The sequence below is a fragment of the Propithecus coquereli genome, unplaced genomic scaffold (assembly GCF_000956105.1).
Source record: "Propithecus coquereli isolate 6110/MARCELLA unplaced genomic scaffold, Pcoq_1.0 Scaffold254, whole genome shotgun sequence".
Classification (NCBI taxonomy): domain Eukaryota; kingdom Metazoa; phylum Chordata; class Mammalia; order Primates; family Indriidae; genus Propithecus; species Propithecus coquereli.
This window is the reverse complement of record NW_012148108.1, coordinates 2,718,953-2,732,589: the sequence shown is the minus strand read 5'-3', so window position 1 is coordinate 2,732,589 and position 13,637 is coordinate 2,718,953. Positions and strand designations below refer to the sequence as shown.

Genomic DNA, 13,637 nt, shown 5'->3' with positions numbered 1-13,637 from the left:
TGGCGTCATCCTAGCTCACAGCAACCTCAAACTCCTGGGCTCAAGCGATCCTCCTGCCTCAGCCTCCCGAGTAGCTGGAACTACAGGCATGCGTCACCACACCTGGCTAATTTTTTCTGTATATTTTTAGTTGTCCAGCCAATTTCCTTCTATTTTTCTTAGGAGAGAGGGGGTCTCGCTCTTGCTCAGGCTGGTCTCGAACTCCTGAGCTCAAACGATCCGCCCGCCTCGGCCACTAAAGCTTTCTGAATCCCAGTGAAACCATCACATCTGAGAAGTCTGCTCAGGAAATCAGATGCACCGAAAACCGCAACGCCTGCAGCCGGCGTCGGTCTCCAGAAAGGGCCCAGTTCCTCTCCACGACGACGCCCGACCGCAGGTCGCACAACCAACGCTTCCGCAGTTGAGCGAATTGGGCTACGACGCTTTGCCTCATCCGCCACATTCCCCTGACCTCTCGCCAACCGACCGCCACTTCTTCCGGCATCTCGGCAACTTTTTGCAGGGAAAACGCTTCCACCACGAGCAGGATGCAGAAAATGCCTTCCAAGAATTCGTGGAATCCCGAAGCACGGATTTTTACGCCACAGGAATAAACAAACTTATTTCTCGTCGGCAAAAATGTGCTGATTGTGATGGTTCCTGTGTTGATGGATGAAGATGTGTCTGAGCCTAGTTATAACGATTTAATGTTCACGGACTGAAACCACAATTACTTTTGCACCAACGTAAATACAATACTCCACTGGTTACAGAGGTCGATCCTCTGCAGCGTGGCGGGGAACTACCCAAGGGCATGAACACCGCAGGGGTAAACAGTACACGGGTCCAAGCCCCCCGTTTTCCCTTCCAGAGGCAGCCGCTGTGACCGGTCTCCTGTGAATTCCGCCAGCGATATCTCACAGACGCGCACGCACAATCACACTTATACACACACTGGCATGCCTTGCTTTTTTCGCTCAATATATCTTGGAAACCTTCCACTTCAGGACATAAAGACCCGCTTTCTTCCCTTTACCGGTGGGCAACCGTTCCATCGTACGGACGAACCATTGTTTATCCAGCCAGCCCAGTCAGTAGGTATTTGTGTCGTTCCCCGGTATCTCCCTGCTGCGAGCAAAGCCGCGGTGAGTGAACGTGTGCGTGTGTCCCTTTGCACAAGTACAAGAAGGTCTAAAGATAAATTCCTAGAAGCAGACGAGCTCGATAGAAGGGTCTGTGCATTTATAAATGTGATAGATGTTGCCACGTTGCCCCACATAAAGGTTGGTCGTGACAATTTATGTTCCCACCAGGAAGGGAAGGGATTCACAAAGGCTTGTCCAAAATGCGGGGCTGCCCTGGGGAGCTCAGGAAGTAATTTAAAATGGAATATCGCCCTTCCCTGTCCTTCGGAGCCTTTCCCGGCCACCCAGCCCCATTCCTCAACCGGAGAGCCTCCCCTGGCCTCTCCCACGCCATATGCTGGACTTTTTCTCTCTCTAGCTTGCTCGTTCCTGGCCCCTAAAATCCCTGCTCTTGACTTAATTTGCAGCAGGTGAGGAGGTGTTTGCCAGCCAGCCCCCAAAGACTGACTCTTTAATGCCGAAAACGGTTCTCCAAGTTGTGTTATTCAACCAAGGCGGCTCTCCTGAGTGCACCCTGCCCCCTTCTCTGGTGAGCAGATAAATATAGATTCGTGAGTTTGCCCCCAGTCGACCGTGAGGTCCCCAAGGGCGGAGAGGCTGCCTCACTCATCTCTGCATCCACCGTTCGGGCAGCGGCACAAGCAAGGTGTCCAACAGCTGTTGAATGAATGAATGAATGGCCCAGACAGAACTCTTGTCAAACCAGTGCTGTCAAAGCCCTCTGGGCTTACTCGACTGACGCTAGGTGTGTCTGATACACTCTGAAGATCACACCGGCGTGCGGCATTTATTTTACCCATCACTGGCGTTTTCCGAAGGGCATTGTTTCTGTTCTCTGCTCACTTTTCTTTTTCCCCCTTTGGCCTGGCTGGGGCCTCACGGGGAAAATCCGAGATGGGCAACAAGTACAGTAATGCCTGCAGGCATGAAAAGGATGTACAGGCAGTCGGGAGGATAAACAGGGGCAAACACACACGCAGAGAGGAGTAAATATTGACATTGCAGAGGCGGAGTGGGTGGGGGAGGGGAAGCCGCCGTGGTTTCAGAGTTCAGTGGAGTGTAGACGCAGTCTCGGTTTCAAACCCAATGCCACTCCAGCAACCCCACCCTCAAGATTATCACCTGGAATCACTGTTTTCCAAAACATCCCAGGGTTTCGTCCTTTAAAACTAATCTTCTTGGCCAGGCATGGTAGCTTGTAATCTCAGCATTTCGAGAGGTCCAGACAGGAGGATTGCTTGAGGCCAGGAGTTCTAGACCAACCTGGGTATAGTGAGACTCCCGTCTCTACAAAAAACTAAAACATTAGCTGGGCGTGGTGATGGGTATCTGTAGTCCCAGCTACTCGGGAGGCTGAGGCAGGAGGATCACTTGAGCCCAGGAGTTTGAGGTTGCTGTGAGCTAGGATGACGCCACGGCACTCTAGCCTGGGCAACAGAGCAAGACCCTACTGTGAGCTATGATGACACCCCTGCACTCTAGCCCATGCAATAGACCAAGACCCTACTCAAATACATAAATAAAACTCATCTTCTTAACCATTTCAGTAGAAATCTTTCCAAAATGTCCCACATTTCCATGGCTTTGGACTTGGCATCTCAAGTATATTATAGTATTGACGTAGTGGTTTGGGAACGGGACAGATCTAGAGTCGACTTTGAGATCTGCTCATTATAAATGGTAGGACTTCTGTTTCCTTTTTTTAAAATTTGTTTTTCTTTTTGTTTTGAAAATTTTCAAACCAACAGAAGAGTTGCAAGCAAGTATAATAAACAGCCCGAGATCAGGGATCATCCATCAGCCCAATGACCTGTGAGCTAAGAGTGGTTTATACATTTTTTTATATTTTTAAGTGGTTGAAAAATGTCTGAAAAAAGAAGAATGTTTCATAACATATGAAAACCTATGAAATTCAAGTCTCCATGTCCATAAATGAAGTTTGCCCACTTGTTTATGTACTGCCGGTGGCTGCTTCAGCTCTGCAACCGTAGGGTTGCATAGTCGCTACAGAGATCCTGGCTCTCAAAGCCCAAAATAGTTATTTTTTTCTTTTTTTTCCCAAAATACTTATTATTTGGCCCTTGACAGAAAAAGTTCAGCAACTCATGACTTAGATTTACCGATTATTAATGTTTTGCCCCATTTGTTTTCTCTGTCTCTTGCTGAAACATTTGTGTGAGTCTTGATACCTCTTCCCTAAATACTTGTGTGTCTATCTAGTTTCTTAGACCAGAAGGTGGGAATGACAGGTTTGGTGGGGGAGAGATAAGATAACACAAAATGTTTGCACACGGTGCTTGGCACGCAGACGGAACCTAATACAGGATCTGATCAAAATTCCTGGCATTCTTCGCAGAGGTGGCTGGCAGAACCCCTAACTTGAAAATCCTGAGTCTTGGTGCTTCCTGGAACCCTGCTTCCTGCAGGGGGGAGTCAGCTTTTCCCTGGCACGGGCTTCTTACCCGAGAAGCAGAAAAAGCCTCAGGGAAGCCTCATTTTTTCCACGGCCTGTGGCTTGGCTGACTCAACTTCTGCCTTTCCCTGAGTCACGAGTTTTTCCTCTCTTATTTGGAGGAGCAGGTCCCCCGCCCAGCTCTCCCCACCCACGGCCAGCCTGTGCTGGAGAGGAGGCGGACAGCTGGGTGATCAGATTCGTGCTGCCTCCAGGGCATTTCTCAGTGCTCCACTCAGAGCTGGAAGGAAGAACAGATGAAGAGACTGAGGGCCCAAGTGGGCCCTGGACCATCATCCAGACAGGGCTTGGAGGGGTCTCCTGACTCCAGGACCAATAAGTGTGCGTCCTCCCTCTGGTTTTCCGGAAGCACGAAAAGGCTTCCCTTTCTGGGATGCCTGCTTCTGCCAGGCTCAGTGTGGGGTGCAGGACGCCATCACCAACAAGACAGCGCTGCCGTCACGCGGGACTGGGCACTGGGGCAGTCACGGAACACGGCCTTGAGGGCTCAGCTTGCAGTTCCCCACTGGTGACAAGCAGCGTGTACACTTGGGATGGCATTTCTCACAGTCCCAGTGTCCCAGCTGTGACTCAGCCCGTGGGATCGCAGACCTCGTGCCTTCCGCCTCTGTGCAGGGTAGAGGCCTGGCCACAACCTCAGGACTCCTCAGTTCAAACAGTTGCTCCACTGGAGGTACCAAAGTGGGTAAAATGGCCCGAGGAGGAGCCCACGGAGACTGTGGGTAGGAGAACACAAGCCCCATTCAGAGGGGACGGCGCTGTGTGGGCACGAGGACCGGCACTTGCGTATCTTCTGATTTAAGAAAAGCTGAAAATCCTGATTTTTACATGAATGCTCCCAATATGAAATGTGCCCAGCAGTGAATTTTTTAGAATATTTAAACACTCCGTGAGGCCATCGGGTCAGGTTTGGTTCCGGGTGACCTACCAGGCTGTGGCTTGTGCTGGACACTCGGTAAACACTGTCCCTGCTGGTCCCGGCAATGGCAGTGGTGGGGGGATGGGGGCTCTCACTTGGCAATCACGCCACCCCTCCCCCCCTTCTCTCGCCCCTGTCCCTTCCCTTTCCAGCGGGGAGAGGGACATCACCAGCTGGGCCCCCCTCATGGCCTCGCCCACCCCCAGGAGAGCAGGTGCCACGGCTCCAGCCGGGGGACACCACCACTGAGCAAGGTCCAACCGAGGCGCAGAGACTCCCGGAGCGGTCTCGGCCCTTCCCTCCGCTGCGCCCCTCTCTGCTGGGACCCGAGCCAGCCCCTGTCAAAGCGCCCAGGTGCTGTCCCATTTGGACCAAACCGCATCTGCGTAAGGGACATTCACTGCGTTCCTCCCGCGTGCTCCACTGTGCTCGTGAACGCAGTCTGGGCTGGGGCACGGGGCTAGCTGGAGGGACAGGTGGCCTAAGGCGAGGACTGCAGGTAGGGAGAGATGCTGGCGAGGTTGTGGAGGAGGCGGGGGTGGGAACAGAGATCTGCTGTGGGGGCCAGAGACCTCTCGAGGAGGTGGCAGTTTGAGACCTGAGGGAGGCAGGGGAAGTGCAAAGGCCCGGGGGTTTTGAGGAACAGGAAAAGCTGGTGCGAGGGTGCAGAGGCCGGAGCGGGTGCGTGGTGAGGCCATGGGGGTTCATGGAGGGCTGGAGGGGCCAAGACCGCAGAAGCACCACCTGCGGGTGATTTTGGAGCTGGGCGATGGGTATATGGGGCCCGCTGGACGACTCTCCTTCCTTCAGTGTGTGTTTGAAGTTTTCCCCTATAAAAAGTTTAAAATGCAAAGTGCTGCTGATTTTCAATATTGTGATTATTAACGTCTCGTTGTGCTGCGGGGTGACCGACGTCGGCTAGGCAGGGAGGCGGGCGCCAGGCATCCGAAGGCACCGTCCCTGTCCCCAGCCCCAGCGCCCTCCCGGTCGCCCCGTCGCAGCCACCCAGCACCCGGCCAGGGGTCGGGGCGCAGTCTCAGCAGCACCCAGCGGCCGGCGGAAAGGGAAACGGGGGAGCCAGCCCGGGGGGTGGGGGCCCAGGCCAGCTGCCGCAGTGCGCGCGCTGAGCTCCCGGACGCGGCCGGCTGGCGAGCGCCCAGGATCCGCCCCCTGCGTCCGGGGGGAGTCCAGGCTCCGCCCCCCTGCGCTCCAGGGCTCCGATTGGCCGAGCAGCCCGCGAGGGGCGTGTCGGGCGAGGCCGGAGCGCGGGTGGGCGCGGGCCCTGGCAGGAGCCGCGGATCCGGTGACAGTTCGCGCCCGCGGACCGGGCTGCAGGGCGGAGCGGGCGGGCGGGGCGGGCCGGGCGGACCGGACGGCGCTGGAGCAGGTGAGCCCACCCCCGCCTCGCCGCGGCGCGGAGCGGACGGCTTCCCTCCGCCACCCCCAGCCCCCCAGCACCCGCGGGCGTCGAGGGGGCTCCGTCCCGAGCAGAGCAGGGCGCGCAGGACACTTGTCGTTGGGTGGGGGGAGGGGGGCAGGTGAGAGCAGGTGGGGGGGGAGGGCCGAGGTGTGATTCTAGGAAGTCGCGGTGCCACGGGGCGTCCTGGCCTCCTGCTGCCGTCGGGGTCACGCTTCCCGGTCCCGTCTGCAGAGTCTGGAGACATGGCCTGGACAACTGCCCCACCTGGGCAGGGGTGGGGGAGCCCAGATGACAGCATTTCCGGGTGTCCCTGGTTCACGCCAACCCCTCATCCCGGAACCACCAGGCCCCTAAGGCGTTTTGGTGGCAGCTGTCAAAGAAACGGTCGGTGTGATTTCGCCCTTCACCAGGAAGTGACTGAGGCCCCCAGAGAGGGGGCCCGGAGCCTCCTTCCCGCTCTCTGCTGGAGAGGTGCTATCAGCTCCCTTTGCAGCTGGGAAAACAGGGGTTCGGGGTCACCCTGAAACTTGGTCTCCACGGCTCAAGGAGACCACTGTTTTGGAATTTGAGCAAAGCTGTTATTTCGCCACCAGGGAGGGTCTGAGGCCGAGGAGGAGGGGAGGGTTAGTGCCGGGGCCACCCTCTGCACAGCCAGTAATTCCCACCGGTGCCTGCGTGAGCCCAGAGGGCTCCGACTCAGCCCGTGTCCCTACACACAGCAGGCCTCGGGGCCGCAGACACAGACAGGGCAGCCGAGCTCGGGGACCCGCCCAGCCCATCCACAGGACAGTGCTTGAGCAGTGTGGCCTGGAGGGCAGGGCCCCCCCAGCTGGACCAGTAAACTTGTCCAGGCACCACGTGTGGTGGGGGTGGGGGTGGGGGAGATCAGGTATTAGGAGAGGAGCCCCCCCCCCCCCCTCCCCCGTCTGGACCTGAGGGTTTCTGGTTCCGTCCTTGGTGAAGAACCTTCAGCAGCTCGTGCTTATTTGGGAGCTGGGCTTCCCAGTCACTCATCTGAGACCTTACATGGTGCCTTTGTGAGGTTAAATGAGATAATACATGTCAGATGCCTAACATTGTGCCTGGCCAGCCCCGAGCTCCCGGCCAGTGGCGCCGCCAGGGTATTTCCCTTGTTACTAGTCTTTTCCTGGAGGGGGGGCCTCCAGGAGGCACAGTGCTGGGCAAGGCTGGACGGACAGGACGCTTGGCTCCCGGCCTCACTGCACCTGGGGGGAGTCAGATCCTCGCTTTGGCCCGTGTGCCTGCAGGAGGCCCCCGCCCGTCCTGAGAACCTCCCTCGTACCCCCGGCTCCTTCTGCGACCTCACTGTGCCCGTCCCACCTGCAGCTGCTCCCTGGGGACTCTGCGTGGCCGGTTCCTCCGTGGTATTCGGGTTGGGGTGGGGTGGGGTCACTTCCTTACGAGGCCCCCAACCCCCTGACCCCCACACCCACTGCAGCCCCAGCCCCGCCAGGCAGGCCAGCTTAGCAGGGGCCCTCAGGAAATACCTGTTGATTTACCTCTGGCCCCCCAGGGAGAAGAAGGGCTTGGGCTCTAGCTCCCTGCCGTGAGCTGGCACCCAGCGCAGTGCTGGGCACCTAGTAGGACTTCAGTTAATGTTTGGGAGGTGAAGCCAGGCGGGCATGGAAGCAGGTGGGCCTGGCTGGGGCTGAGGTCGCTGCAGGGACAGAGGGGCCCACGCGGGAAGCCACGGGAAAGTCCGAAGGGCTGAGTTGCCCCAGAATTCTGACTCCCTCTGTGACCACGGCCATGTGTGTCCCTCTCTGATGAGCAGCGTCCCCACGTGTGACCCACGGGGAGGCACGGACCAGGCCGCCCCCGCAGCTCCTACTTTCCAGGGTTCCCAGGTCAGGGACCCAGACGTCTCTTTGCTAATCCCAAAGGCTGTGCTCCCCGTGGCAGGGACATTCGCTGTCCCGGTGAGAACAGGAAAACCGTCTAACTCCAGGTTGCTTTGTTTACCGAGAGAAACCTTCAGCCCTCAGGCCCCGTCAAACCAGGTGTGAAGTTACGGTCTCCAAGGAAGGGTGCACAGATGTGGCTGCCCCACCTCCAGCCCTCCCAGGGCCTCCTGCAGGTTCGGAGCAGAGGGGCGCAGGCCCCGGCCACCCCAGGCAGGGTGTGGGGTCAGCCCAGAGCCCAGACCCCTTCTGTCACCACCAGCTACCCCCACCCGTCCTGGTCTGCACTTTGCCACCGGCAGCTGGACGATGGCGGTCAGGGCCTAGACGGGTCTGTAAGTCACAGGCAGGGGCGGAGCGGCACGGGGGTCCCGTATGGGGTGCTCTGCACCCCCCCAAAAGCCAGGAGATAGCGTTGTAGGCTCTACCCTCTGCCGGGTGGGTGCACTGTGGCTTCGGCGCCCCGACGCACAGCTCTACAGCTCTCCCCTCCCTGGGTGCCGCGCCTCACCTCTGACACACCTGGGTGGCATCTGTCGGAGGTAGCCCTGGGCAAGCCGGCCCCCAGAGCTCGACACGCCCCGCGGGGCTGGGTGGCGACCGCCTGCTCTCCGGGGCGCAAGGCCTCCTGCCTCAGCCGCCAGACGTGCTCGGGCTCCGTCTGCAGCGTGGGATGGGGTCTGCATCCAGCTCTCCCGCAACCGCCTGCGCGGAGGGACACGTGGCCCTTCCCTCCCCACGGCTCTGGCATCTCCCAGGGTGCCCGGGCCCTGATGCCCTGTGGTCTCCCTGCCAGGCCCGGCCCCACGTCCCACTCTGAGACCTGCCCTGCGGTCCCCAGCCCGTGCAGCCCGGGACTCTGTCCCGACACTTGTCCTGCGGCTCTTTTCTTTGCAAGGACTTTAAAATGAGAAAGAGAGAGAAAAAGAAGCACAGGTTTCTACTTCTCAGAACTGACAGGTGTCAGGATTCCATCGCGTTCGGCTGCGCCTTGTTCTAACGATGGAATCAAAACGTCACGGATGAAGGTGACGCGCTCCTCGAGCCCCCGTTCCCGGTCACACCCAGCCCCTCTCCCCAGGCTGCGTCCCCTGACTCTGGTTTTTACCCATCCTTTTTTTTACCATCTTGGCCATTTTTAAGTGTACGGTTCGATAGTGTCAAGTGTGTTCACGTTGCTGGGACACAGATCTCTGAAACTTTTTCGTCTTTTAAAACTGAAACTCTTCCCCCACTAAACGGCTCCCTGCTCCCCTCCTCCCAGCCCCGGCGACCACCTGTCTGATTCCCGTCTCTACGAATTCGACCACTTTGAGCATCTCCTCCGAGTGGAATCCTGACAGTGTTGTCCTTCTGTCGCTGGCTGGCTTCACGTGACATGGCGTCCTCAGGGTGCATGCGTGTTGTAGCGTGTGTCAGGACTCTCCTCCTCTTTAGGGCTGAAGTCCTCCGTGTTCCCACCGCCACTCAGCCTGTCGGTGGGCACTGCGCTGCTTCCACCTCCTGGCCTCCGTGACTAACGCCGCCACGAACACGGGAGCTCAGATAGTTCCCCCGGTCCCTGCCCTCCGTCCTGCTGCATGTGGGTCCCGCAGGGGGGCAGCTAATCACACAGCAAAGCTATTTTTAATTTTTTGAGGAACCTCCATGTTGTTTTCCACAGCGGCCGCACCATTTGGTGTTCTCACCGACTGTGCACAAGTTTCCTGTTTCTCCAAGTCCTCGCCGACACTTGTTGTTTTCTGGGGTTTTTTTTAATAGTAGAAAGTTCCCTGCTATCTATTTTTTTTTTGAGACAGAGTCTCACTCTGTTGCCCGGGCTAGAGTGCCGTGGCGTCATCCTAGCTCACAGCAACCTCCGACTCCTGGGCTCAAGTGATCCTTCTGCCTCAGCCTCCCGAGTAGCTGGGACTACAGGCACGCGCCACCATGCCTGGCTAATTTTTTCTATATATTTTTAGTTGGCCGATTAATTTCTTTCTATTTTTAGTAGAGACGGGTCTCGCTCTTGCTCAGGCTGGTCTCAAACTCCTGAGCTCAAACGATCCTCCTGCCTCGGCCTCCCAGAGTGCTAGGATTACAGGCGCGAGCCACCACGCCTGGCCTCCTGCTATCTATTTTTATTTGTAGAGTTCTTGAGCACTTTAAAAATCTTATGCAATTTTTGCATAATGGTGTCACTTTGCGTGTCCTGTTCTACAAGGTGCTTTTCTGCACTGTTTGCTGTCTGTCACGCTCCATGTGGATGTTTGTTCCACTGCGTGAGCAGACCCTGTTGTTTCATCCTTTTCCCTGCTGATGGGTGTTCCGGTTGTGTCTGCTGCACGGCAGTCTCTGCTCTTTGTGGGACGGAATTCTAGTTTTTGTCAGACTGTCCATCAGCCTGGGGACTCTGTGCAGGACGGCTCAGGGCCGCCAGGGATAATCCACCAGGTTTGCGATAACAGCCAAGATCAGCCACCTAAAAATAGCAGTTCTTACGTAAGGTGGTGTGGGCAGCTCTTCTCGGGACACCGTGTGATCTAAAGGGCCAGTGATAGCAGACCCGAGGGGCCCAGCGTCCTCTTACGCAACGCATCCGCCCACCCCGCTCCGCTCCTCACCGGGGGCCCCACTCGACTCCCAGAAGTGCAGCGCGGTGACCCAGAAACACTGCGGGCGCGTCTGAGCACATGTGAGCGTGTGGCGGGTGGCGGGGCGGCTCCCACCTCTTCCTTTGCAGAGCTGAGAGCCGAGTCGTGCGTGGTGGGCCCTGGAGACCTCTGGGAAGGTTTATTCGTGTGCCAGCCACTTAGGAAGCACCTGCTGGGTGTCTGGCGTGGCTCTGAGAGTCGGGGGGACGGCAATGAACAAGAAAAGGCTCCTGTTCTCATAGAGCCAAGGACTGGGCAGGGAAATAGAAGACACACAAGCAAAGACTAGACAAGAAAGTACCAGGCCCTGCTATGTCCTGCAAAGAACAAACGAAGCAGGGTGGCGTCTTAGAGGAGGGGTCAGCTCGTGGGAGGCTCCTTGGCCCCCAGGCCCTGCCCTGTCCTTCAGGCTCCCTGGGGACGGAGCCGGTTGGCCGCAGTGTCGCCCACTCAGTAGCACCCTTCTCTCTGCCCCCCATCCCCCTCGGCTTCCACAGCGCCCCCCCGGGGACCCCGTTCCCCTCCCAGTAACTCCTTGTACTCCTGCTCCGAGGGCGGTTTCCCGGGCAGTGGCCTTCTGCGGCTGGGCAGCCGGTGGGCTTCCTGGGACGTGGCAGGGTGCTAAGTGGGTCGTCCAGTGAGCCGGGGGTGGGCGGCGTGGTTCGGAGCCCCGGCCGTGTCTGGGCAACCTGACGCCTCCCGTCTGCCCCTCCGTCCGCAGCCGGGCGCCCCGGGAAGATGGTGGACCACCTGGCCAACACGGAGATCAACACCCAGCGCATCGCGGCCGTGGAGAGCTGCTTCGGGGCGTCGGGCCAGCCGCTGGCCCTGCCGGGCCGGGTGCTGCTGGGCGAGGGTGTGCTGACCAAGGAGTGCCGCAAGAAGGCCAAGCCGCGCATCTTCTTCCTCTTCAACGACATCCTGGTGTACGGCAGCATCGTGCTCAGCAAGCGCAAGTACCGCGGCCAGCACATCATCCCGCTGGAGGAGGTGACGCTCGAGCCGCTGCCCGAGACGCTGCAGGCCAAGAACCGCTGGATGATCAAGACGGCCAAGAAGTCCTTCGTCGTGTCGGCCGCCTCCACCACGGAGCGCCAGGAGTGGATCAGCCACATCGAGGAGTGCGCGCGGCGGCAGCTGCTGGCCACGGGCCGCCAGCCCGCGACGGAGCACGCGGCGCCCTGGGTGCCCGACAAGGCCACGGACATCTGCATGCGCTGCACGCGGACGCGCTTCTCGGCGCTGACGCGGCGCCACCACTGCCGCAAGTGCGGCTTCGTGGTCTGCGCCCAGTGCTCCCGCGAGCGCTTCCTGCTGCCGCGCCTGTCGCCCAAGCCCCTGCGCGTCTGCGGCCTGTGCTACCGCGAGCTGGCGGCCCAGCAGCGCAGGGAGGAGGCCGGGGAGCCGGCGCGGGGCTCCCCGGGGCAGCCGGCGCGCCTGGAGGGGGCCGCGTGCGGCGCGTCCAGCGGGGACGACGACGACTCGGACGAGGGCAGCGGGGACGGGGACTGGCCCAGCCGCGTGCAGTTCTACGCCGCGGGCGTGTCCTGGTCGGCCTTCCACAGCTGACCCGGACGGGGGGCTTCTGCGGGGGCAGCTCCACCGCCTGGGCCCCCCGGGAGGGCAGGTCTCAGAGCTGCTGGTGCCGGGGACCCCGCCCCAGTGGTGGGCACCCCGTGGGGAGCGGCTGTCCCCCCTGGATTCCAAGTGCCTTTGTGCTGGACATCAGCACCCTGCTAGTTCCTCCGCTCCAGGTAATTTTCTCCCCGTTTAGCAAACCCAAAACACTCAGGCCTCTTGGGAACAAACGCCGTTTGTCGGCCCTACAGGCTGCAGCTGCAGAAAACCGCTTGGATTAGACCAGCCCAGGTGTGCCGGGCGTTTGGGGACCCCCCGCCCCCGACAAGCACACCCATGAGAGCGGGAGTCCGGAAGCCGAGGCCTGCCCGCTGCCTGGCAAGCTGGGCCCTGCCGGTCTGGGCACGTGGGCGCCCCCCAGCCAGGCGGGAGACCGCCGAGCCGTGGGTGCCCTCCAGGTCCGGGGGCTGCAGCCTGGCCCGGGGCGGCCTCTGCCCCCTTCCCTCCCTCCAGGCGTCCCAACGTCTGATGTCTCTTTCGATCCCGTCGCCCTCTCTCCCTGCAGCGAGCAAAACCAGCGTTTCCTGTGAGGACTCTCAGTTGCAGGGACAGAAACCCCACCCGGGCTAGCTTCGTAATAAAAAGGAAAGTTTATGGACCTGTGTGTCGACAAGCCCAGGAGTGTTCTTGCTTCAGACACGGCCGAACCCGTGCAGGTTTGGAAAAAATCAACCACTGTGCACCGCACTGGGTGCTCCTGGGAACGCCGGGCAGCGCGGTGTGGACGGACGTCCCGTCACACCTTGGCGGACTCCTCGGGGAACAGGTCCGTCCGGGTGCTGTGACGATGGCCTGGCGCCTCTCACTCTGGTGTGGGCTGTCTTCACCGGTGGGACAGAGGCTGGCTCCCCCTGGGCCTTCCTGGTTGAAAGCTCTGCCCCCTGCGGTCTCCCGCCTGGCCTCTGCGGATGGTGCCATCGACCGGGGAAACCAGGCCCCGGGTAGCGCGGACAGCCTTGCTCAGGGTGGTGTGCGCTGGGCCCCGAGCTGCCCCTGTCTCTCTCCAGCGCCATCGGCCGTGGCCAGAGCCCTCTGTGGCGTCGAGTGGGTTCGCTTTGGCTACAAAGTGGTGGCTGGGGCTGGGAAGGCTCCCCCGGCCCACACAGCACCGTGTCCGAACCCCCTCAGGGCTCCCTCCCCGGGGTTAAGCACCATTGGCTCAGGCTGTTCTCAGATGTTCGTGTGCAAACCTGGAGGGGCGGGTCACAGTGCAGGTTCTGATTCGGCAGGTCGGGGCCCAGCTCCCGGGGGCCGCTGCTGGCACCGCCAGACTGCAGACCACGTTTGGGGCGGCAGGGCGTGCTGTGGACATGTGGACACTCCTGCCAGGGAGGGTTGGGGGGTAAAGTATGAAGCACCTGGGACCTGCCCGGGACTCTTCCCGCACGGGCAGAGTGGCGGCGAAGGCTGGGGGGGGTCAGAGGTGCTTCCAGGAATGACCGTTTACAGGCCCTTCCCCACCTTGGCCTCCTGGACCACACAAACTGGGTCAGGCTAGTTCTCCT

The 13,637-nt window shown here is 59.8% G+C and overlaps 1 protein-coding gene across 1 annotated transcript; it reads left to right on the top strand.

The window, feature by feature from the left end:
• The first annotated feature begins 5,879 nt into the window (after positions 1–5,879).
• PLEKHF1 (pleckstrin homology domain containing, family F (with FYVE domain) member 1) lies at positions 5,880–12,063 on the top strand. Its single transcript, XM_012647025.1, has 2 exons — positions 5,880–5,906; positions 11,216–12,063. Exon 2 carries the CDS (start codon positions 11,233–11,235, stop codon positions 12,061–12,063), a length of 831 nt encoding a protein of 276 aa, XP_012502479.1. The 5' UTR covers positions 5,880–5,906; positions 11,216–11,232.
• Positions 12,064–13,637: the final 1,574 nt, after the last annotated feature.